Genomic DNA, 26,890 nt, shown 5'->3' with positions numbered 1-26,890 from the left:
TATTATGTGAGTATAGGAGACCATAAGTCTGAGTGGACATCCATGACATGCGGAGTCCCTCAAGGCTCAATTCTTGCACCACTCCTGTTCAACCTGTATATGCTCCCAATGAGCCAAATATTGAGAAAGAACCAAATCTCTTACCACAGCTATGCAGACGACACACAGCTCTACTTAGCCCTATCGCCTAACGATTACAGCCCCACTGACTCCCTGTGCCAATGCATTGATGAAGTAAACAGTTGGATGTGTCAAAACTTTCTTCAATTAAACAAAGACAAAACTGAAGTCATTGCGTTTGGAAACAAAGATGAAGTTCTCAAGGTGAATGCATACCTTCACTCTAGGGGTCAAACAACCAAAAATCAAGTCAGGAATCTTGGTGTGACACTAGAGTCAGACCTTAGTTTCAGTAGTCATGTCAAAGCAATAACTAAATCAGCATACTATCATCTGAAAAATCTTGCAAGAATAAGATGCTTTGTTTCCAGACAAGACTTAGAGAAACTTGTTCATGCTTTCATCACCAGCAGGGTGGATTATTGTAATGGACTCCTCACTGGCCTTCCCAAAAAGACCATAAGACAGTTGCAGCTCATACAGAATGCTGCCGCCAGGATTCTGAGTAGAACCAGAAAATATGAACATATCACACCAGTCCTCAGGTCTTTACACTGGCTCCCAGTTAAATTTAGGATTGATTTTAAAGTATTATTACTGGTATATAAATCATTCAACGGCCTAGGACCTCAATACATTGCAGATATGCTCACTGAATATAAACCCAACAGATCACTCAGATCATTAGGATCATATCAGCTAGAAATACCAAGGGTTCACTCTAAGCATGGCGAATCTGCTTTTAGCTATTATGCCAGCCGCAGCTGGAACCAGCTTCCAGAGGAGATCAGATGTGCTCCTACTGTAGTCACTTTCAAATCCAGACTCAAAACACTTCTGTTTAGCTATGCATTTACTGAATGAGCACTGTGCCAATGCTCATCCGACTGTTTGTACTGTACTGTATTTTATTTTATTTTTCTAAACTTTTTTAATTATTCTTATTTCTTTTATTATTTTAATTTCTTCTATGTAAAGCACTTTGAATTGCCATTGTGTATGAAATGTGCTATATAAATAAACTTCCCTTGCCTTGCCTATTTTTGGGACAAAATATGTAACAGAGAGCAATCCTATGGATGACTTTTGGGGGTGGGGTTGTGTGTGTTTTGGGTGAGCATTCCCCAATGTGGATGTGTTAACGTGTTGTCGCTCTCAAATCATGTTCAGGTTTGGTTGCATGCATTGTTGTGAAGATAAATAACATTTTGCACATTACATTTTCAATTGTATTGACTGACTCACACATCTGCCTGCAGACACCCAGCTGTGCAGATTCATTTATAGATTTAACAACATTTAACCCAAGCCAGTGGTGACCAATCCAGCTTCTGGAGGACCAGTGTCCTGCAGTTTAGCTCCAGCCTATCCCAACACAGTTCATCAGGTACAACAGCTGTAACTGGGGTGGTAGCCTTATATATATGTATATAAACTAATAATAAAAAGGTACTTTTAAAAGGGTAACATCTCAGTGATGTTTTTGTACCATTTTCTTCTGAGAGTGTAGCCTGGATATTTCTAGTAACCCTGAAGACTTGCTCAGCTGGTTCAGGAGTGTTTATTGGGTTGAAGCTGAACTTTGCAGGACATTGACCCTCCAGGATCAGGACACCCCTGACATAGGCCCTTCACATTAACTGAATGTGATTTATCAACACCTAGTACATCTTAAAATATAGAGCTCATGACAAATGAAAACAACATAAAGAAAGTATTTTAGTTGTTAGAAAATACTACCAGAGCTTTGATGGACAAACATTATATGCATAAAGCAGTGGGAATAAATAATACCTTGAAAGAAATTAGCAAATCTCAGAGAAACATCAACCAATTAAGCATGTAACAATAATAACTTAAAAAGTGCTGTCTTATAATTTACAGTATTTAGAGGCTTGGTTTTAAATTGTATCACACATATGATAAACTCTGTTAAATGTAATTTGTAGATTAATGTATTCGGTTAATTACTTAAGTGATCCAGTGAATTTTGTATTATAGGCCTTAAATTGAAATATGAATAGGAACTGTACTGTTAACGTTAAAGGCTAGAATACACTGTAAATTACTGGTTATAAAAAAAATGTTGTTAATAGTTTACTTTAGATTAGAAATGCAATCCAACTGTTACTCTCTAACCCTGATAATTGTGTCAGGTATTCAGAATCCTACAAGTTCAGCTGATTCAATTATCTTTTTTATCTCATTCTATTTGTGTGAACTGAGTCCTCAACACTTACAGTCATGCTGTTACATTTCTATCTATTTTCACAATTATTTATTCAGGTGTCTCACAAACACACACACACACACACACACACACACACACAAAGGTTAGACATGTTATCATGGTCATGTATATTATGTTATTTTTGATGCTCATTCATACAGTAATTATAGCCTAGAGTAAAAAAAAAAAAAGCCTACATTTTAAAGGTGAACTAAATAACTTTTTTACCTTAACTGAACAGCTTCGGAGTCATTGGAATGGTTATATTACTTATTTCGGGTTGAATGGTGGTCGTTTCGCACCCCCCTGGTGCCCGTGAGCGGAAAATTCGCACTTGCAACTTTGAGACGGCGGGCCGCCGGCCGCCGCGGCAGGAAGTATCGCGTGATATCAGGTCTCGCGATGTAAACAATTGCTTTACGGTAGAGGTCTGCGCGGGAATGTTTTTTAAGTCCCGCTCCCGCCCGCTCCCGCTGGGGTTATATCCCGCACCCACCCGTTCCCGCTATATATACACTATTTGTTCACCCGCTGTCTGCTTAGAATAATTTTCTTCCCGACCCGACCATCCCGCTTAATATAGATCTCGCAGAATTTCACATGTACATTTTCACAGAGAAAATAAAAATGTAGTCTGCACAAACATTGTTTTTATTATTATTTTATTCGCCTTGTCAATATACAAAATTTAACATTTTGCTGCAGACAGTAGGGAAAAAATTGGGGGAAAAAAAATGAAGTGTAGGCTATTATTTTTATTCGTAGCCTACTTGTGACTGCTGAACGGGAACAATTTTAGGCATTTTATCACAATGCGCAAGCCGCAAAGGGTATTTTTTTTCCCCATCTGCGTCTATGATGCATGAAAAAGACTCCCATACATTAGACTTGCCTGACGTGGGTTTCTTAGCAGTAAACTGACCATTGTCCAGTCCAAGTTGAACGTCCTTCAGCACTGCAAAAAATGCTGTTCTTACTTAGTATTTTTGTGTTGTTTCCAGTCCAAAAATCTAAAAATTCTTAAATCAAGAAGTATTTACTAGAGAAGTAAAACTACATAAGAAATTATTTTTTGTTTTCAGATAAACGGTAAGTAACTTAAGTAATTTTTGCTTAAAACAAGCTAAATTATCTGCCAGTGCAGTAAGAAAAAAAAACTTAATTCAAAAAAACTTAATAAAAACATAATCTTAAAACAAGATTATTTTCCTTACTGCACTGGCAGATAATTTAGCTTGTTTTAAGCAAAAATCACTTAAGATACTTTCTGTTTATCTGAAAACAAAATAGAATTTCTTATGTAGTTTTACTTCTCTAGTAAATGCTTCTTGATTTAAGAATTTTTAGATTTTTGGACTGGAAACAACACAAAAATACTAAGTAAAAACAGCATTTTTTGCAGTGAGGACAGCGCATCCACTTTGCTCTGCCATTTTTTTCTTTTGAGGGCCGTTTATGACATACAGTCTGCCCTGAGGAGTCGGACCGTTATGCACATGCTGCGCGCGCGCACAGATCCAGCAAATACAATCAATGCATGACAGAAAGAACCGTTACTGGTCCGTGCGTGTAGCGCATGCATAACGGTCCTGAGTGCAGGGCAGACTGTAGCCTATACCGGGTGGTCGATAAGATTAAGATTAGGTAAAGCGAAGATATGCTGTTCTGAAAGAACGTCGGCGTCGGGAACGTGATATTGAATGACCGACCGCTCCCGTTCAAATTACACCAGAGTTACCGACCGCTACCGTTTTTTAGTCGGAAATTTAATCCCGGATCCCGCGGGACAGCCACGGGAATGCAGACCTCTACTTTACGGCCAAAAGAAATCTGCTCAAATACTGTCATTATTGCGCTCCCTCACGCTGTCCGAACCCGAAGGAAGACGACGTTTTAAAGAATATCCCATCTGCTTTGATGTCGTTGATCTACTAGCCTCTGGTGTCTGAGAATCACCAAAGAGTTTTTACAACAGTGTTGTCAAATATCTATTCCGAAGCTGTGGGGGAGCTCTAGAGAGAAACCTGCGAGCAAAAAGCGAGAATACAGCGAAGAAATCCCGAAGCTACTGAGTGCTGCTTTAAGTTTAGAGATACTGAACTATTTTCATTTATCGAAGGGACACACAGGACCTACAGTGCAAAAAAAAAAAAAATCATAGGCTGCTCTTGAGTCTATAGAAATAATATATAAAACAGCAAACTCCATGTCAGCATATAGTAGCCTATGGCTTGCGATCTCTCAAGTGTCGTACATTAGAAGTGAAGCATCGCAGCAGCACTAATTGTGTTCCAGCAACATATTTCTGCATCAAATGTCAGCGAGTGGTGCAAAAGCTTTTTAAAGTGGGATGTGAGTGTGCCGTACGGACTCTTATTCTGGCTGTCCTGAAGACGAAGCGGTTTGACCAATCAGATGAAAGGGCTGTTTCAGCGCCGCCCACATGTGCGAACGAAATATCAAAGCCATAAACCGATTTGTAAACCACAAACGAAAAATTAGAAATCAAGCTGGAATCTCATTTTCCGTTTATTAAAGGTCCCATGACATAAAATTTTCACTCTCTGAGGTTTTTTAACATTAATATGAGTTTCCCTAGCCTGTATATGGTCCCCAAGTTTCTAGAAATTTTAATCGGTGTAAATCGAGCTTTTGCTATCTGTCTCTGCCTTTGAGAAAATGGAAGCTCAATCGGGCTGATCTTGAATCTCCTCCTTATGACGTTATAAGGAGAAATGTTACCTCCCCTTTCTCTGCTTTGCCCGCCCAGAGAATATTTCCCGCCCATGAGAAAAAGAGCTAGGAAGTAGGAATGCGCACACACGATTTTAGTTTGTCCACGAGAGATATGGCGTCTGAGCGAGCGAAGCATAATAATTGCTCAATAATAGGCTCTATGAACGCGTACTTCCGCGTTTAACGCAAGGCTGCTCTTCCGTTTCCGGTTGGAGAGGTTTGAAGCGGAGATAAACGCGATTATGGCAGAGTCGATGAATTTTACTCTGTGTTTGCTGGAGTTGCCCAAATTTACAATCAATGATGTGCAAAGAATTGTAAGGATGTGCAGTACAACGCCACAGAGCAAACTTGAGAAAGGTTTCAAGTTTTATGTGTCTTCTTATCTCTGCAATTATGAAGGTAAATTCAGCTAGCCTGAACCGCCTGAACTGAACTGCTATTATTTTTTTACGATCCGTCCAGCAGCAGGCTAATCACGTTAGTATAAATGTTTGTCGTTGACACGACAAACAACACACATGAAGAGGGGACTGGATATGGAGGCAGGTGCCTTAAAGGACTATGCAACTCTTAAAAACCTGAACTTAAGGAAATGTGGACTGGTGATTCATCCAGATGCACCTTGGCTGGGTGCGTCACCGGATGGGCTGGTATATGACCCGCTTGAGAGACCATCATTTGGCTTGGTTGAGATGAAATGCCCAAATGCACTAAACTACGTTGACTGCAGGTACCTCAGAGTTGATCATGGAACATATAAATTAAAGGAAAGCCATGCTTATTATTGGCAAGTGCAGGGGCAGTTGCTTATGACGGGTATGGAATGGTGTGACTTTGTTGTCTGTGCCCATGATGACATGTTTGTGCAGCGCATTTACAGAGACAATTCTGTGTTCTGTGTGATTTGTTTTTCTTTTTTACATATCTGCCAAAATACCTCTCTATGCACAAGTAACTAAAGAGGCACAGTGCTGAGGAAATGAGGAAATGAATTGATGTATGATTTTACAAACATTTTATTTTGTCTTTTCATGTCATCAAAATGTAATTAAAATATTTGTTTCACAATTCTATATTTGTTGACAATTTAATTTCAAATCAAATTTCAAATTATATACAGTGAATAAGGACTCATTCTAAAGTTAAAATAAAAATGATTATTTCATGTGATTATACAGTAATAAAAAACATTTCTGCCTGCCTGGCTTCTTCAGCATTAGCAATTGCTTGCCCAGGCTTTAACTAAGGGCCCGTTTTGGTAGTTAACCAAGAGGCAGGCTACTGTGTACAGTTGGTTGATGCTTCCTGTGAGAGAAAGAGGTATTGCTGTACTGAATATCTTGTGCTCCTTCACCCTTCGAATGAGGCGCTGAACATGGACTCTGAGTCTTGCAATAGACTGTGTTTTCCTGACCTCTGGCCCAGACAGTTGTGCTCTCTTTGACAGGAAGGTAGGTATGTGGACTTTGCAGGGCACACAGTCTTCCACAAGGAAACCCTTATCCACCATTACAGCCATTGTTGGTTTTAGAAGAGACACAATACCAGACTGCTTTAGGATCTCTCTATCACTGATGGCTCCTTCATAGAGAGATGACACGAAGGTTACAGCACCGTGATGAGCCATCCCAATCAACCCTTTGAAAGTGCTGTGAGATTTGTAGTTGGAGAACACCTCGCTCTGAAGGAGAAGAGAGTGTGGTGTTTGGCAGCGCAGTTCAGTGCAATCCAGAATCACTTGTGTATCTGAGTAAGACTGAAAAACATCTGGCATGTGAGCTTTGACAGTCTCCTCATCCATCCAAATGCCAACAGCTCCAAGCACAGTGTAGAGAAAGTTAGCCCATGTGTTGATTATGCGGCTTACAGTAGATTGGTGGATTCTGAATCTGTGGGATCAGCTGTTTTTGGGGCCCTTGAGATGTTCTGACATGCTCTGACATTTGTGCTTTTTTCAGTTATTTATAAACATGTTAATGGCAAAGGTGTAAATTCACTCTATATAGCACAAACAGGCCTACCATAATATGCGAGCAACATGTATGTAGATGTTTGTATTTTTAAGAGAATAATGTTTATGCGTGGTTATTTAAAAAAATAAAAATGAAAGTTGCTGAAATAAGACCACAAAACTCATACAAAATATGTGCCCACAAGACTTTTGACTAATGGATGTTTTCTCTTCGAGTTCTAGCTTCAAAATTATGTGAAAATAGTCTTGCTTTATCGTTCACAAAAAAAAATTACATTGATTTAAATGGTGTAAAACAGGTTTTGCTTGGAAAGCCAATATGCGAGGGGGAGGAGTAGTTTACACCTTAGATTACCCAGTCCCACCCACTCTGCATAATGACTCTGCATAATTAGCCATTCATTCAGGTGTGACACTGACTGAGCCACAATGCAAGGACAAACTATATATTTAGAAGAAGACTTATATTGACCATTTAAGATTTTGCTTACATCTATCTTGTAAATATGTTTTGCTATTTTATTAAAAAGGTTACAATTACAACAATAATTACAATTTCAGCAATATTTCTGCAAAAAAGTACTCTTTCTTTGTAAAAAAAAAAAAAAAAAGATTATAGGCCTACATTTTATCATATGTATTCATTAGTTTGAATATAGCCAACATTGGAACATCTTAGTCTATGACTTTATTTTTGACAAAATAGTATTTTATATATATGAGCAGAAAAGCTTATTTGATGTGACAGTATATTCTACAGTAAAAACTGTACCCAAATCTAGTCAACAAAATATTGTCTTTCATACTTCGCCTGACTGTAACGTTGTTTTTATGAAATATTAGGGCATAGCCTATAAATGTTAATTTGCAGTTTAATACGTTGCTTATACAAATACATTTTATTTCAACATATTTCAGTCGATTTTTACTCATCTCAGTAGGCTCTAGCAAAGCAGTTTATTCACACACAGACGCGCGATTCATATTTAGGCTAAACAGTCTTTACAAATATGTACCCTTCATTCATCTCACAGAAACGCGATTCATATTTAGGGTAAACAGTCTTTACAAATATGTACCCTTCATTCATCTCACAGAAACGCGATTCATATTTAGGGTAAACAGTCTTTACAAATATGTACCCTTCATTCATCTCACAGAAACGCGATTCATATTTAGGCTAAACAGTCTTTACAAATATGTACCCTTCATTCATCTCACAGAAACGCGATTCATATTATAGAAACGCGATTCATCTTTTTGTTTACATAGGCCTACACTAACGTTATTCCATAACGTTATTCCACATTAACACTTGAGAAAGGATAACTTAGCCTACCTCACTCCTCAGCGGGATCTGCTCCTCATATCAGCACGGAAAATTTTCTCCATAAGGTAGGCTATATTATGCCTCTTTGTTTACAGTTGATGTGGGCGTTTCACAGACTGAAATGGTTCTCATAATTTGCATTTGAATAGCACGCGCTCTCCGGGGCGTGGTCAAATTACTGTGAATCATCTCGTAATGAGCTTGACTGGAGTCGCTCTCTTTTTATACAGATTACAGAAGCTGATAATATTTGTTTTTTATATAAATTACTTCATTTAAAAGCTGCGATCTCAAGCTTTATGCCTGTTGGTCTGTTTCCCTGTTTGACTGAATTTTCGCGGAGTTATAGATCATTTTCGAACGCGTTTCAAATGGGAGTTTACTGACAGAGAGAAGGCAGAAATAGCATCATGTTAGTTTTTTTTTTATTAAACATTTTTTTTTTATTGAACTTTTTTGCAAAGCAGTAGGTAAAGCATTAGGGCCAGTGCCCAAAATACAAATAGTCTATGCAGTCAAGGAGATATAAGTAGGAAGTACTCAGACTCCAAGCAGAATCACAGAGTACATAATATAAACCGATTTGACAGCAGATTATGGCCCTACATCTTTAGACCAGGCCAGACCCATGAGGCCAGATCTCAACCTGCGGGATGCAGAGATTCCCAGATAGTCCAAGAATGGGTCCCATGTCCGGTAAAATAAAAAGGGTTTGTCCTTCATTGCTGTGGAAACGGCTTCAAATGGGATAATGCTCAATACAGTTTGCTGCCATTGAGTGAGAGTAGGAGCTTTATCAGAAATCCACAAGACCAGGATACATTTCCGGGCGCAATGTAACAGAATGTCCAAAAGGTCTCTATTACGAAAGCCTGCAGGCAGCTCCTCATTTAGTCCCAATAGGCAGGTCCTTGCTCCCAGGTGTAGATGGCACTTGAAAATAATACTGAACTGTTGAATAATTGTAGACCAAAACTGCTGGATATGAGGACAGCTCCATAGACAGTGGAAAAATGATCCAGTAGCAGATTTACATTTCACACATAATTCAGACAAAGTAGGATTCATTCTGTGTCTGGCCTCAGGAGAGATAAAGAGCCTATACAGAATCTTAAACTGTCTCTCCCAATAGGAGTTGGACAGCAGGACCCTAGAGGGCTGGCCACACAGGGCATTCCAATCATCAGGATCAATCGTGCCCAGCTCAGATTCCCATTTACCCTTAATTTTGTCAGAATTATCTGCCTTTAGATTACATAGGGTCTTGTAAAGCTTTTTGGAGAAGAATTTAAGTCCCTTATCATTTCGAAACAAAGATTCTATGGGGGAGATAGCCAGCCCTCCAGGGAATTTTTTCAAGTTGCTCAAAATAAAATTTTTAACCTGGAGATATTTTAAAAAATCGTTGTTGGTGAGATCGTATTTGTTTTTCATTTGAGGGAAAGTGAGAATTGAGCTTCCCTGTATCATGTCCCCAATGACTGTAACACCTTTATTTTTCCAGGCAACTAGACCTGCCTGAAGACCAGGTACAAAGTCAGGGTTTTCATGAATAGGTGTTAATAGAGAAAAGTTATTACTGTACCCCTCCAACCTCCTCACCTTACGCCATATGTTAATCATGTTCCTTAAGATTATATTGTCTCTCACCAAAGCTGTGATATTGTCAGAAGAAGTGTATAACAAGTTCTGCAAAGGGATGCTGCCTAAGGAAGCCGATTCACACCTAAGCCAGGTAGAATTAGGGTCGTCTATGAACCATTCCAAAAGAAACTTAAACTGTGCTGCCCAAAAGTAAAATAAAAAAGAGGGTGCGGCCAGCCCACCATTTGTCATAGGGAGGCAGAGAAGACTGTATCTTAGCCTGGGTCTCTTCTTACGCCAGATAAATGATATGATAGAACTATTTAATTTTGAGATAGCTTTCTTTGATATCATGACCGGTAGCATCTGAAACAGATACAGGAGCCGGGGAAGTATGTTCATTTTGATCAGATGAATACGACCCAGAAGAGACAGGGGCAAACCACACCATCTATCAAGATCTCGCTGTATATTCTGTAGGAGGGGGACAAAATTTAACTTATATAGGTCTTTCAAACAAGGTGACACTTTTACGCCCAGATATGTGAATCCCGCAGGGGACCAACGAAAAGGCTGTGAGATGTTTGGGTCTGGTGTTTGTGTGGAACATAGGTGCATTGCCTCACTTTTAGAAAAATTTATTTTGTAGCCAGAAAAGGATCCATAGTAATTGTGACCCTGCCTGTGATAACCCAGCTAAAGTCATTTTTTTATGTTATGTATTTTTTTACATCAGGTCATTCTACCCAGTATAAGGAATAGGCTGTGAAAGTTTCTCATTGATATACCTAATATTTACTGAGTTAGGCCATTTCAAAGATTTGGAGAATTCCGAGCTCGGAATTTTAGGTTTTTGAGAAATTCCAATTTGAAAATAAGTAAACTTTTAAAATGGCATTACCTCTGATCCATAATTTTCCTGACTATATGTCATATACCAAATTAAAGCTTACATCCTCCCCTTTTCAGTGATGTATGATACTTTTAGGGGGAAATTCTATTATTTTGGTAAATATGAGTCTTTTTACATGATATGCATGACCAAAATGCATACAAATAACATTGAAACGCATGGGGAGGAAAGAGATACCACAATACTGTGTTCAGAGTTACTGTACACAGTACAGACTGTACTGTACAGGCCTACCATTACCAGCACTCTAATAATAGGATATGCATAATCAAGAAATAACCTGCCAATACAACTCGAGTATAATTCATAATAATTTATTTAATAATAATAAAAGAGAGAGAGATCCACTTACAAGAGAGTCAGTAGGTAAATAAACAACGCATATCAGAAAGACACAAGTGAAAACAACATTCACTCAACCTAGAACAGTCTCACCCTGAGGTGATTAACAAAAAGGAATAAATAACACTGTACAAAGACGTGGTCAGTCAAGTCAACATTTCGGCAGCAGGGCCCAGCACCGGAGAATGGAAAACGTACTCTGCCTAGGGCGGCAGTCCGCCAGACGATGATGTGGTCAGTCATGTGGTCGTGGTCAGTCAATATCACAATAACAATATCAATAACAATAATAACCAATATAATCACAAAGGTATTTTTTTTTTAAATTATTCGAAATCTAACTCTAAAGGGAGTGCATATGCATGTTCTATGCCAGTTTTATTCTTTTGGCAAGCGCTCGTGGGGTCTTTTTTGGTCTTCCCACACCATGAGTTGGGGGTGGAGCAGGTGTCACAACCTCTGCATGGACAACATTTTCCACCTGCATGTTTGGGTCAGGGCAAACCAGATCCCTGTAATTTTCTGCTACAAATTCCCTGATATCATGGAAAAGGTACTTTTTCCTTTCTTCACTCAGACCCTCTGATTTTAAAGTGGCAGGTTTTTCACACGGTACATCTGCTAGGTTACACTTTAGCAACTTGTGTGTGACTGGCTCAGATTCTGACAGGGTCTTGCACATTACAGTCCCATCTGCTCTGAAATCAATGTGATGGAGTGGCTTGATAGAGGGGAGCTTCCTGAAAAACTGTAACAGATAAGTGTCCCAGCCAAACATAGGAACAATGACATTGCCCGCCTCATCACCACACAGCTGAGGGATCAGCACACCACTTGGAGAAGCCAGGCGCACAACATTCTCAATGTCAGCCAAGCAGTCAACTTTTGAATTCCTGTACTTGCGCTTGAACAGGCCAAACATAGCGTCAGGAGCAAACTTGGTGTGTCCGGCTAACATGAATGAAAGGGTGATACTCTGATGCTTCCCTGTTACAACGCGCCAAAGAAGATATTGAATGACTGCATTGTTTTTATTTTGGCCTGAGCAATTGTCTGCATGTAAGTGCAAGTGGGTCTCCTTCAAACCATAATTGTCGAAAAAGTAGTCCAGAAGACTGATGACACAGTTGGCCCCTTTGCCTACCACAGTTGCCTCATCTAGAAGGAAGACCACCATCTGTGGAAGCCCTTCCGTCACGACGCCGAACACAGCACACTTGCGTGGTGTCTTGAAGAAGATGGGTCCTGGTTGCATGGGATTGTGAGGGTAATGGAGCTGTTGCGCAAAGTCAAAGCTGTAATGAACCTTAAAGAGATAGAGAGAAGACAGAGAATAAATATTAGTAAATACTGAATTTGTCAATGCATCATCAAAAATTAAGATCTATTCAGACACAAATGGTGCCATGTTGTCAATTACATCATTTTAACTAAATACATGAAATTGTAACAATTATAAAACAATTACATTAAGCTAGAGCTTAATGACAGACATCACAAGATAGCTTAGTCAGTGATGGATTTTGTCTTTGTAACAGCATGTTCTGCACATGTTCTGTACAGTATAACAACATAGCAATAACAGTGAGTGTACCCTGCATAGGGCAGTAAATTACCTCAAAAGCAGACGAAGAATTGGGCGCACTGTTCCCAGGATCCAGCAGCTTGGTTACACCATTCTCGGCTACAACTCTGCGGCACTGCTGCACCTTGGTGTTGTAAAATGACCGCTCTGTTGTGGCCTGCAACAGATGTTCCTCAGCTTTCCGAAATGCTTCAGTTTTCTCATCCAGGTCTTTCTTTGAGGCCTTTAGCAGTAAAGTGCTGTTCTTTTGGCAGGTCCAGCATAGATCGGACATCGGCTTCATCGGCAACACGTTAGGCACATACTGCCGCCAGATACTATAAAACGTTCGCTCACTCAGAGCTCGATGGCCACTGGTCTCACAGGAATCATTAAACAGCTTGTGAATTGCAACTTTGCTGATGGAGGAGGGCAGCAACTTGAGGTCATCTCTCTTGTACCCAGGTATTCTCCCTGGAAGAAGCACGGCATTTTCCTCAGCGTAGTTGTGGATGAATGTAACCACTCTTTTGATGTCATCAACTTCTAACGCATGCTTAGGCAACCTTCCCTTGTTCCCATGGATCCTAGGAGTCACACCATTCTGCAGGTAATGCTTGATTAATGCAGCCAAGCGATCTTTAAACACGGCATGCATATACATGAAAGTATCCCGACATATTTTCAGCCCTTCATAAAAATAATCTAGGCGATAACGTTTCCGTGCAGTCTGTGATGCTTTTTTAGTGCGGACTGTCTCTTCCCCACAGTGCAGGTGACTTTGGATTTGAGCTAACAGGACCAGATCGAGGGCCACACTATCCATCTCCAAATAACTCATCCTGAGCGACAGCAACTCTTGATCCTTGAATGAAGATGAACACTTTCCTCCATTGTAAAACTTGCAGTTGCAAGAAAAAACAACATTCAATTTAGCATCTGAAAGTCCAGAATTGGAGGCAAATTGAGATTCTGGATGCTTTTCCACTTGAATATTTCCTAGACTTACAGCTTGGGGTTCAACCACTAAAACCGGCTCGTCCTCCTCATCAGTATGGTCTTGGTCTGAAAAAGCACATTACATTTTTATTCATAAAATACATTTAAATGTAATGATATTCAGAATAGAACAAGAATGAAAAAAAAAAAAAACTATAAACAAGCCAAAATGAAATACTTTATAAGCGAAAGTGAAAGTAAGCAGTGTTGGGCTCACGTAACTCTCTAATTAGAATCAAAATGTTTCAACATTCGCGATGTATTTGGATGGTAAACTATTCTTTATTATATGCTTTGTACTTCACTCACTTTCCAATATCGACGGAAAAAATCATCCTCTTCACATGCGCAAAATGGTACGAATTGTACTAGGCTACTGACAAACAGAGCAGTGTAATTTTTATATGTTAGGCTGACTATTTTATTATTATATTTTATTATGGCTATAATGAACAGGCTGCAATGTCAAGATTGCAATGCTGGAATATGGTGTGTGTGTGTGTCTCGGCGGGCGCGGGCGCGATCGAACAGAAACATGAAAACATAGGCTACTCCGTCAATTTGTTCAGGACATCTAACTTACGGATACTATTATATATAGCAGCTAGGCAAACAGGGGACAGACTAAAAGCTAGGCGATGAGCAAGGCATTCAGAGTCTAATCAATAAACATCATGAGGGGCATAATAACTCATTGAAACAAGACATAATCAACAGCATTAGCACTAAATCCAATTGTCTGCATTTTCACGGAATAAACCTGTGTTGGCTGTTACTGACAATGAGTTATCTAAGCAGAACATAATGCTAGGTAACCTAGAGTTTATACGCTAGGCATTCAGACAGAGCATAGCCTACCTTCATCAAATTCCTCTTCAGAGTCGTCGAAGAAAGAGTCCCCATCATCATTGATTTCATGTCCGACAAAATAATCTTCAATACAATTTCTAAGATCTTGGTTTGAGGCTATCCCTCCTAAATTACTTGACAACAACTTATTGAGACAGGATGCAATCTTCAGTTCTTCTCGCGCCGCCATTTCGGATAACATCACACTTCATCGTCGCTGGTTCGAGATTCCAGAAAGTTCCTCAGCAGTGGTGCTGGATACGGTCAGTCAGTGTCCAAACACCGAATTGTTTCAAGAGGTAGCATGCATGACATGTCCTTAAAATATGTTGGTTAGATTCACAACAAGTTAATCTTCAATAAAAAAATCAGTCCTCCTGAAATGTCCGTTGTGATACGAAGCAATCCATTGCGAAATCCATACCCGGCTTAAGTCGCAACCTTCCTGCCATACCGAAAACAGAGCTAGGTGACGGTGATGCGCATTGATATTATGATCTGTATTAACTTTCTAATGGGAGGAAAGAAGTTCCTGAACCGAATGACACCCAAAATACCGGGTGTTTATCCGCCAACATTAAACTCACAGCCGATTGAAAATGTGACATTGTGGAACTGCCTTCCGGTATTTCTCGGGGGAAAATGTAATCGTAACGTCAATAAAAGTGTTAATTTTAATATTTATCATGTCAGAGAAGAGAATTTAAACACTACATTTCGAAACATTAGTATCTAAGCTATCATTTACAAGTATAAAAAAATATTCCATAGTTTTGTCATTGTTCATGACTAGGACTACTTTACGCTCTTTATCTCAAAATTAGATCTTGCGACTTTAGCCGGGTTCTCATGGGCGGGGTCACAATTAATTAATTCTATCAATTTGGGAATAGATTGTGTCGGTGAGCTTAAAAAAATTAAAACGTCATCCGCGTACAAAGAAATTTTATGCTGACAATTATTTAAGAGGATTCCACTAATATTGGTATCCTGTCTGATGGCAGCCGCTAAGGGCTCCATAGCCAACGCGAATAACAGTGGGCTCAAAGGGCAGCCCTGTCTGGTCCCTCGTTCAATGCTGAAGTTGCTGGACCGGAGCCCATTTGTAATTACAGCTGAAAGGGGTGAAGTATACAGAATCTGGACCCATTTAATAAATACTTCCCCAATGCCAAATTTTTGGAGTGTAAAGAAAAGATAAGGCCATTCCAGCCTGTCGAAGGCCTTCTCAGCATCAAGCGAGATGACCAGCGCATCAGTGCTGTACAGGGAAGAGTGCTGAATAATGTTAAGCAGGCGTCTCACATTATGAGAGGAGTATCTACCGCGTATAAAACCAGTCTGGTCGTTGAGAATGACAGTGGGGAGAACAATCTCTAAACGTGAGGCCAGAATCTTTGCAAGAAGCTTAAAATCCAAATTTAAAACAGATATAGGCCTATATGAGGAACATTCTTCAGGTGGTTTACCCTTTTTAAGAACCAAGGAGATATTGGCCTCCATCAGGGATGGTGGAAGGGCTCCGGCTGTAAAAGAGGATTGTAGCATATCTAGAAGAGGTTTATTTAAACTGGTGTTGAATTTTTTATAGAATTCTGCATTGAAACCATCAGGGCCTGGGGCCTTATTGTTCGGGAGGAGTTGGATACAATTCTTAATTTCACTCAGAGTAACTGGTCTGCACAGATTATGTCTCTGCTCCTCTGTAATTTTTGGTAGTTTCACCTTTGAGAAAAAATCTATCATATCTTGCTTTAAGGGCGGTATGAACTGAGAGGTATACAACTGTTTATAAAATGTTCTAAAGGAATCATTAATTATTTTGTTATCATAAATATGTACACCAGAAGAGTCCCTGAAGTGTGAAATATTCTGAGCCGAAGTCCTGTTGCGAAGGAGATTGGCCATATAACGATTTGGTTTATTTGCCAATTCGTACATCCTTTGCCTCATGAAAAACAAAGATTTTTCTGCCTTTTTTGTCAGTAAGCCTTCTAAAGCTGTCTTAACCACTTGTATATCCTTTCTGAGTTCTTCTGACGGAGATACATTGTATTTAGTCTGAAGCTGGTGCAGATCCAACTCAAGTTTTCTTTGCTCTTTCATATTGTTCTTTTTAAGCCTTGCAGTGTATGATATAATTAGACCGCGGATATAGGCTTTCATGGTGTCCCATATCAAACCAGGGGAGACATCAGGAGTCTTATTTACTTTAAAAAAATCTTCCAAATGTGTTTTTAGATATTCCTCAAAATTTGGGTCGTGATTTAAGAAGGAGCTGTATCTCCAAGGTCGCCTTTGACCCACTGGGTTTAGGTTAGCTAGAGTTATATAGATTGGTGCATGATCAGAGATAATGATGTCCCCAATATTGCAGTTCTTGACATTATTTAATGTAACTGTGGGGGTGAGAATAAAGTCAATTCTGCTGCATGTTTTGTGAACACCAGAATAGAATGTAAATTCTTTATCTTTAGGGTGTAAGACACGCCAGGTGTCCACTAAATCGAGTTCTCTGCAGGTGTCCAATACAGCTCCAGCTCTTCTAGACATTATATTCTGTACTGAAGGCGATTTATCCATTACAGAGGAGAAGTAACAGTTAAAGTCCCCAGCTATAACTGAGTTAACGCAGATCCAGTCAGAAAATAAAGACATAACCTGAGAAATGAAGTCATTAGAATGTACAGGGGGGAAGTAAATATTAAGAAAAGACACCGATTGGCCCTCGAGATGGCCCTTTAACATTACATATCTGCCGGATTTATCAGAGATAGTTTGGACGTCAGATAGAGGTAGGTGCTTGTTTATTAAAATGGCAACGCCCCTGCTCTTACTGGTAAAAGATGAGCTAAACACCTGACCAACCCAGTCCCGCTTCAGCTTTAAATGCTCATCAGCAGATAGGTGTGTTTCTTGTAGGAGAGCTATATGAACCTGTTCCTTCTTTAAAAAACTTAGAATTTTTTTCCTCTTAATAGGATTGTGTATGCCCCCTACATTCCAGCTACATATTTTAAGTGTGGGTTTGGTACTGTCACTTGTCATCCTGCTTTGAGAAAGACATACCGACTGAATAGAAAGATAGAAAATAATCAGAGCTCCCTGAGGCCAGACTATAACAAAGGATACAGAAAGAAGATAGATATACTGCTTTGCTAACATTTAAACCATAACTATAAACAATGAACAACAAAAACATTGACATTGGGGTCAGACTTTGGTCTGTTACACCCAACAGGGGTGTGAGCTACCTTCCCAAATGAGGTAGATATAGGAAGATGCTGGACCAGCTGTTGCACTCACCCACACTTGAACCTGCAACACATCTCAACCGCTGGCCCGCAGCTCTTATCAAGAGGAAGAACAAATAAACTGCAAACACAAGTGAGCACTAAACAGACTAATATGAGAGGGAAAGAACAAGTCTGCACATCAGTAAACCCAGCCCTAACTTAACAGGCTGTAGAAAATGGGCGAGCTTAACTGTATAGCACATCCAGTAAGTCAGCCAACAGTGAGATAAACACTAACAAGTAACAGTTCTGATGTGAAGTTCAAGTTTATGCCTAAACAATAAGATGTGGCAATAAGAGAGAGGACCAGAGTATACTTATGCCAGCCAGTGAAGTGATGGAGATCAGTCAGCAGGGCTCACGGAGGGAGAGCCTTCGCGCTGCGACATCTTCTCCAGAAAGGCAGCCACGTCTTTGGGATGTTTGAAGAATTTCTCCTGCCCGCCGTGATTGATCCTCAGCACAGCTGGATACAACAAGGCAAAGCCGATCCCTTTCTCCTTGAGCTGTTGCTTCACCGGGTAGAATTCCTGTCGCCTCCGTACCACAGCGATGGAGAAGTCCTCAAATATCATGATCCGGGTATCATTGTAGACCAGGGACTGCGCCTTCCTCGCCGCTTGCATAATCCGTGCTTTGTCCTGGAAGTTGTGGAGTTTTGCGATGACAGCCCGGGGCCGCTGTCCAGGGGGAGGACGACGACCGAGGACGCGATGACAGCGATCCAGTTTAACGGAACCGCCATGGAAGCTCACCTTCAGAAGCTCCGGCAGCCAGGTGCTGAAGAACTCCACCGGGTTAGTACCCTCGCTGCCTTCTGGGAGCCCGACTATGCGTATGTTGCACCGCCGGCTCCTATTCTCTAGATCGTCAATCTTCTCCAGGGCAGCCTCCATCTTGCTCTCCATCTCAGCTATCCTAGCACCGTGGGAGGCCGCGGCGTCTTCGGAGTCGGAAATGCGATTCTCGGTCTCAGTAATCCGCGTCTCCAAAGTGACGAATCTAGACGAGCATTCGTCGAGCTTCTTCAGAATCGGGTCGATCTTTTTGTCGAATGACGCCTCCACGCCCCTGAGTACCTCAGCAGATATTCTTTCCACCAAGCTATCGGCATCAACTTGACCCAGGCCTGGTTGTGTGGAGGCGGCCATGTTAGCTTGGCCGTGCCGCGGCGACTGGTCCTCTCCCGATTTAGCCGGTTTTGCGTTAAGGTTAAGTTTTCTCTGAGTTCCAGGCATTATGGTGTTTCTAGCAGAAGGTGTCCACTCACTGCGACCAAATAAATTGAGAGAAAAAAGGCTAAACGAATGCCGAGCTGCGGGAGCAAAGGAAATGCGCCGCTACTCCGCCATATGCGTCACGTGACCCCCCCATCATGTTAGTTTTTCTTTATTTGTCAAAAAGCAAAACACTTTATTTTTATTGTGAGTATACAGAAAAAAAATAGAAACTGAACAGGATCGATTGATGTATTACACGAAAATGAAAGATCAAAATTAACAGAGCATTTTGTGTTTATTTTTCATTGCTAAAAAAAAAAACGAGCAAAACGCGCAGGCGCGTTTTTGGTCCCCAGAGGGTTAAAGCCTACAAAAAGTAGCATGTCATGGGACCTTTAAACTAAACGAAAAAACGTATAAACGATCCGTCTTTTTTAATTTCTCGTTATTCCAGTCCAAATAGGAAATGAAATGATCAGATGATACGCAGACTGTACGGTCCTACAACCGGCTTTCTGGTGGATTACCATCAGCTTCTGCTCCTGACGGTGACATCACGTACCAATCTCAATCCTTGGGCTGACACTTGATGGAAAGATGCACACACTCTCGACACCTGGTTTTCTTATAGTTTTATATAGTTATATGGTTTTATATAGTCATGGTTTTGTTCTTTTGTTGCCAAATTGGTTTGAAACAGTTGTTGAAAAAACAATTGAACTGACAAATTATGCCTGCCTATCTGTTTGACTGACAGTTTCATTGATCACTGCGATAGCACTGACTTGGAATGAAGTTGCTTCAATAGAAAAATCAAATAAAAAAAAATAGCTTAGATGTAGTAAACTACCTTTGCCATATTGACAAAAGTACTTATACAGCTGTGATAAAGTCACATTAGCTGCCACCACTGGCGAAGCAGCACTGACACACAAGACTTAGGTCTTGTCGTTTCGTCCTCGTGTTGTGTGTCTGTGAGGGCGTAGTCAGTCTTCCAGTGGGAAAGACCGACCGATCGAGCGGCGGCCGCTGATGACATCACGGCCGGGTCGCGCCGGCGCATCGCAACCGGAAGCTGACGAAACCATTGTCTAGTGTGAATAGGTGTTCGTCTGTGTATTTATTTTATTTATTTATTTATTTATTTATGAACATTTATTAGAGGATAAACCCCATGAGATGAAACATCTCGTTTTCATGGGGGTCCTCAGGATCATATCCAAACAACATAAAACAGCAGAACAACAGAGTAGATACAATCAAATCATAATAATAATAAAATAATAATACAACAACAATAAAAGAAAACCAAAAACCTTAGCGCACACACTCACACACATCCACACACACACCTGCACACACACGCACACACACACAAGCTCTCACTAACCCCACCCATCACAGATTGACTTTCATATATATACTGTATAAAAACATACATGACACATATCGATGCCAAATCCGAGATGCTAGAAACACAGACAAGTATTCTGAAGTTATGTCAACAAAGCAGTTCGGAACAGAGGAAAAGACGTAAGCGAGCGAATGTATGCAGGAAGGCTGTTCCAGTCACGAGGGGCTCTAACACAGAAAGCATATTTCCCAATTTCTCTCTTAACTCTAGGGACAATAAAGAAGACCTGTTCATTGTGACGAAGGCTATATTGTGACCTGTAAGGCGCTAAATATTGTGATAAATAATATGGATATTGCAAGTAAATACATTTAAAAATGAGCAGAAGCCAATGATATTGTCTTCTGTCTGAGGGTGCAAGCCAGGACAACTGTTCATACATCACACAATGATGTGTCCTATAGGGGCAGCGAAGGACGAATCGGCACAGGCTGTTGTATACCACATCGAGAGAATGTAGACAAATAGCAGTAGTGTTGGCATATATAATATCTGCATAGTCCAGAATAGGCAGCAACAACTGAGAGACTATCCTTTTTCTAACCTGAAAGGTAAAGCAGTCTATTGATTGATATAATGTTTTAAGACGAAAGCTAAGTTTGTTGTTAAGTGCGTGTACATGAGCTTTGAATGAAAGATCAGTTTCTAGCCAAACACCGAGATATTTAAATTTTTCTGTTGGCTCTAAAGGAGAAAAATCAAGAAAATGCAGATTAAGATTATTTCTATCTTTCTTCTTCTGGAAAAGCATACAATATGACTTTGATTTATTCAGCAGGAGTTTATTAAATGACAGCCACTGCTGTACAGAATCAAAGTCATGTTGTAAAGAATAATTTATTTCGGGAATATTTGGTTTGGAGCAATAAATAATTGTATCATCTGCATAAAGATGAATGTCACATTCTGAACAGCATAGTGGTAAGTCATTAATAAAAATGGAAAATAACAAAGGCCCAAGCGAAGAACCCTGAGGTATGCCTTTATCTACACCTGTAAAATTCGACTGACTGCCCCTGAAGGACACACACTGGCGGCGATGATGGAAATATGAGTTAAACCACAGTAGAGATGAACGGGAAAGGCCAATTGAATATAATTTATCCAGGAGCAGATAGTGATCAACTAAATCAAATGCTTTTGTAAGATCTAAGAAGATGGCACCAGTACACATATTGTTATTAAAACTAGAAAAAATATCATTTGTAAATTTCAAAAGAGCAGTGGTAGTAGAGAAGTGTTTCCTGAAACCTGACTGGCATTGAGATAGTAAATTGTTATAAGAGAGATAGCTAGATAATTGATTAAAGATTATTTTCTCAAAAATTTTCACAATACTATTAATTATTGAGATAGGTCTATAATTGTTCATATTTTGGGTGTCCCCTCCTTTATGCAATGGAATGACTTTGGTACACTTCCATGCCAAAGGCACTACATGGGTTAGAAATGACAGATTTAAAAGCTCAGCCAATGGAGAGGATAGAACATGTGAAGAAAGTTTGATAAACTTACCCTCAATGCCGTCAGGGCCAGGTCCACTGCTAGAGGATAGCTTGCTAATGGCCAGCTGGACATCAGCTGAGCTAACCTGTCGGAATGTGAAAGAACTATCGTAGGGCTGAGAATTAACAGTCGGCTCTGGGTGAAAGAGCGATGACTGTACCTGCGGTGTTTGGGAGAAATGTGAACTAAATGCATTGGAGATCACTGCTGGATCATTAACAATTTCATTATTGATTGTCATATTACTCGTGGTACTGTTAGACTTACCAAGTAAGGTATTAATTTTTTTCCAAAAATGTTTAGGATTACTGAAGTCATTTGACAAACTATTTCTATAGTAATTGGCTTTGGCATTTCTTGTTTGGGTGGTGCACGTGTTTCGTAGCCGTTTGTATTCCTCCCAATCCCTAGGAAGTTTTGAATTTTTGTGTTTATTCCATGCCCTATCCCTCTGCTTAAACAGACTGATAAGATCCCCATTTACCCAAGGTAAATGATGACCTTTGACCTTAATAGTTGTCCATGGGGCATGCTTATCAATAACTTGCACAAATTCTGTATAAAAGAAATTCCAAGCAGCTAATTTAAACGCAAAGATTATGTGTTGTGTACTATGTGTGAATGGATTATGTGTTTATTATTAATATATATATATATTTAGAAATGGATTATTATTGATTATCAAATACAGTGGTGTGAAAAAGTGTTTGCCCCCTTGGTAAATGTGATCAAATATGGCTGTAAAAAATAAACCTGCATTTTTAATCCTTTTGATATTTTATTTAAAAAATGTTGCAAAAAGTATTTAATAAAAGGGGGCAAACAATTGTTCCCAACGTGTTTTGGAGAAAAACATTTATTTCATAATGTGATTTTCCCCCCACTTACAATTCTTTTACTTCATTTTTTAAATAAAATATCAAAAGGATTAAAAATGCAGATTTATTTTTTACAGCCATATTTGATCATATTTACCAAGGGGGCAAACACTTTTTCACACCACTGTAGATGAAGTATTTGTATGTGTATTAAATGTAATATGTACCCATGGCCGCGGGAACTAGGGCTGCTGACAGCACGAGAATTTAAAATGATATGACTTGAAATAAAGTTTTTGTTTTTCAAAAGGTTTTTAATTTTCCACCTTTATTCATAAAATTGTTCAAAATATAATTTAGTTTTTATATGATGTCAAATCTGCAGAGTGTGGAACTGAGAAAAATGACTTTAAAGATTTTTAGTTGTCCCGCCAAATTAATTATAGGTAGGACACTGGAAATCTGGCAAATAGATGTTTTAGTAATGAAAATTATATACATAAAACAATCTTGAGCTCAAACTTGACTTTTGACCACTATTGTAAAGCTACTGTACTCTGCCTTTGTATTGTCAGCAAAAAGTGAGAATTCATGCCAAGGCAAAAGGCAGTAACTTCCACATTATTAATATTTGGTTGCTGATCAGCATTAACAAAATCATTATAGTAATACCTGTGTAAAATCTAGTGATCATGGCATTTATTTTGTATGATTTACAATTATTTATAGCCATCTACTTATTGCTATCCTGGGCTTTGGTTGCATTCTGATGGCATTATTAATACATTTGACATGACAAAATACCTCCATAGATATATTAGTCCAGCATTGGCTCGACCGTGTTCAGGGCGGTGCTGAAGGTGCCGGCGAAGTTTTGGCACTCTGCCAGCTAGATGCATGAGTGTTTCAACCAGGTCCAGTACCCGAACTGGGTGAGGCGGGGCTTTAGTTCTTGGTTGTATTCATCTGTTACGGCATGTGTAACATTTTTCTGTCAACTCTGCATAATCCTTAGCAATCGATATCGCACGTTTGTCGATGGAGCGGTTTCAGACCATAATAAATGTTCTGATTGAGGACATCAGAAGTTACAGGGACTGATGGCAGCTGCACAAAGTACACAGGCTACACCGTAATTGTAATTTTAATGGACAGTAAAACAAAGGCAGATAACCGTACAATCTGGTAGGTAGCATTTTTTGATATAACACCGGCACAGTAACGTCATATTGACGCACGGATAAACAAAGGCAGAGTACCGTAACTCAATTTGAGCGTTCCCAAACACAGCCAAAGAGTGGTAACTGGTGTTACGGTGTTCTGCCTTGGTTTCTCATGGGGTTTTGGAAGTTACTGTTAAGACAACTCATTATTTTATCGAAAAAACAATGGAATTGATTCAATATACACATCCACATGATAAAGGAGGTCTTGAATGTGCCAAAAATATAAATAACTCATTTTCGACCAAAAAGAAGTTACAGTCTTTTGCCTTTGCACGGCAGAAATGTGGTTCCCTTTCATAAAGGGAACTCCCGCTGCATCGATACTCGATACTTTGGGGAATGCCTTCGGCATGAAGCGTCTGAAGTCAACTATGGAACTATTCCAATCTTGATTGGTGCAACGTCACCCGTGACGTCGCATGTGACGGTGATCCGGAAGCTACAAAAGGGTCACAGGAACCAGGAAATGTTAGCTTCTGGTCTTCAGCAAGCGCTCTATGTCATCTTGTCTGTTCTATTTGGTGTTGTCTGTCCCGTGAAAAGAGTATTATTTATGGTGAATAAAAGAGAAGCTATTCAGGCAGTGTGCGTCCCCTTGCCCACGTTATTTAAGCGAGGGTGACACACACTCGCTTTGTGTAGTTTGTCTGGGAGTGGAGCATGCACGGGCGGTGCTCGAGGGCGCTGTCTGTGCAAACTGTTTTCAATGAAAAAGCTCCGCTCCCGTTTGAGCTTGTTCGATCAATTAGATCAGGCTCGCGTTTCCAGTGCATCAGGTCCCGCGTCTGTTGAGGCAGCGCGCCGCTTGTATGCATAGGATTCGCACGTGGGGCTGGCATATGATACTGAGACGGTTGCGACCCTTTCTCAGTGTTTATTAACCAGCTCCACTGGTCTCGCGCACGGTTCGGAAGCCCGCGCTGCGGCTTCTTCCGACCGTGTTAAAGACAGAGCGTTTGATTCGATCAAATAGATCAGGCTCGCGTTTCCAGTGCATCAGGTCCCGCGTCTGTTGAGGCAGCGCGCTACTTGTATGCATGGGATTCGCACGTGGGGCTGGCATATAATACTGAGACGGTTGCGACCCTTACTCAGTGTTTATTAACCAGCTCCACTGGTCTCGCGCACGGTTCGGAAGCCCGCGCTGCGGCTTCTTCCGACCGTGTTAAAGACACAGCGTTTGATTTATCTGACTCCGAGGAGTTAGATATTATTTATCAACACTGAATCACGTGGATATGGGGATTCACCGTATTCACCGAGTTGCTGGAGGTTGTAATCTGGGCAGTGGTTAAATTAAATGTTAAATGGCCATATAATAAGCAGGAAGCGACTAAGAAAAATAAAATGAATGAGCGCTTCCTGCAGACCCAGTCACTATCTTCGTGTCAGAGCCTTCCCTTTTTTCACTGATCTCCATACTGAGGTATCGAGATCGTGGAAAAATCCATTTTCATCTCAATTATTTCCCCCCCATGTATATATTTACTCATCCATTAGGGAATCTAATGAAAATGGTTATGAGGTGATGGCTCGGGTTGAGGAATATTTTGCGAAATATTTTCTCCCCGACATTGCGTCACCCCTGATAGCTCAGACACTTCCCTCCAAATCTCGTACATCGAATTTGTTAGGGAATTTGTTATTACTGAATTTCATAGAGTAGCTGACTTATCTCTTCGTATTATTAAAGAGACGGTCCGTGCTATTGGCCGTTCTATGGCAGCACTAGTCGTCTCAGAGAGACATTTATGGCTTAATCGCTTGTGGATCGGGGAGAAAGACAGGGCTTTCCTTCTCGATGCTCCCCTTTCACCTTCCGGCCTCTTTGGCGACGCGGCAAGATCCGTTGTCGAGAGGCTTCAGGAGGCAGAGCGACAATCAGCTATCCCCAGTTGTCAGTCCAGGTCTCATGGGGTTGCTGCCAGGGGGCAGCCTCATGGGACAGCCGCCAGCTCCTCATATTTTGAGAAGGTTTCCTCTCGTGCCCCCCCGTATAAGGCTTGGGGCCAGAAGAAACATTCTCGCACGAAGCACTCCATACCGAAGACAGGTCTGAGGACTGTCTCTCGGGCTAAGATGGCTTCAACTAAGAGGTCTTGTCGTAACACGCAGACCCTTATGGGCATTCCCCCAGGAGAGCGAGTACAGGAGTCTCGCCCCCTTATGCAGCCCTTAGGAAATCGATGTTTGCTTTCCGCCGCCGATGGCGCTTCGGGACACATCGGCTTCCAGCGAACACAAATCGCAGTATCTGCCCGATAACGTTGCGGCCCTGTCGAGTTCGCCGCCTCTCAGGAGGTCTGTAGAGAGCATATTTCGGTTAGTTCCTGCCAGTTAGCTGCTTCAGGTCACCGAAGCCATTTGGAAATTTATAGCCGAGGCCAGTCTCGAGGGACTGGTCCCCATAATGGCATATTTAGACACCCCGAGGGGTCTTCAAAATATATCCTAGGAGGTCCTGCTTACAGTGGAGCTAATATACAAATATTATCTACTAAGGGTGGTTCACATGTCGGCCAGCCCCGAGCAGGGTCGGTTCTTGGAACAGGAAGTCTAGTCCCTCTTAACACAGGAAACCTCAAAGTGGGCTCTTCCTTGGTTACGGGAGCCTGGGTTCTACAGCTGGCACTTCATAGTTCCTATGAGGGGGGGAGTTAGGCCTTATTTTGGATCTCATGGTACTGGATCAACCTCCGAGGGGGTTCAGATTCAAGTTACGGACTGTTAGTCAGACCAGCTCCGAGGACTGGTCTGTCTTGATAGAT

The 26,890-nt window shown here is 40.6% G+C and overlaps 3 protein-coding genes across 3 annotated transcripts in view; all 3 read right to left on the bottom strand.

Moving 5' to 3' along the window:
• LOC311292520 (uncharacterized protein) overlaps positions 1 to 26,890 on the bottom strand; it is a 341,250-nt gene that overhangs the window by 5,736 nt on the left and 308,624 nt on the right. The gene's annotated exons all lie outside the window — the stretch shown is intronic.
• Positions 1 to 26,890, bottom strand: part of LOC311292532 (protein NLRC3-like) — a 437,424-nt gene that overhangs the window by 102,073 nt on the left and 308,461 nt on the right. The gene's annotated exons all lie outside the window — the stretch shown is intronic.
• On the bottom strand, positions 11,554 to 15,178 carry LOC311292541 (uncharacterized protein). Its single transcript, XM_084412261.1, has 3 exons — positions 14,652 to 15,178; positions 12,847 to 13,859; positions 11,554 to 12,536 (listed from the first exon to the last, which is right to left on the bottom strand). Exons 1-3 carry the CDS (start codon positions 14,842 to 14,844, stop codon positions 11,598 to 11,600), a joined length of 2,145 nt encoding a protein of 714 aa, XP_084268387.1. The 5' UTR covers positions 14,845 to 15,178; the 3' UTR covers positions 11,554 to 11,597.

The sequence above is a fragment of the Rutilus rutilus genome (genome assembly GCF_951802725.1).
Source record: "Rutilus rutilus genome assembly, chromosome: 6".
NCBI classification, from domain to species: Eukaryota; Metazoa; Chordata; class Actinopteri; order Cypriniformes; family Leuciscidae; genus Rutilus; species Rutilus rutilus.
The sequence above is the reverse complement of the archived record's forward strand: the minus strand, read 5'-3'. Positions and strand labels throughout refer to the sequence as shown.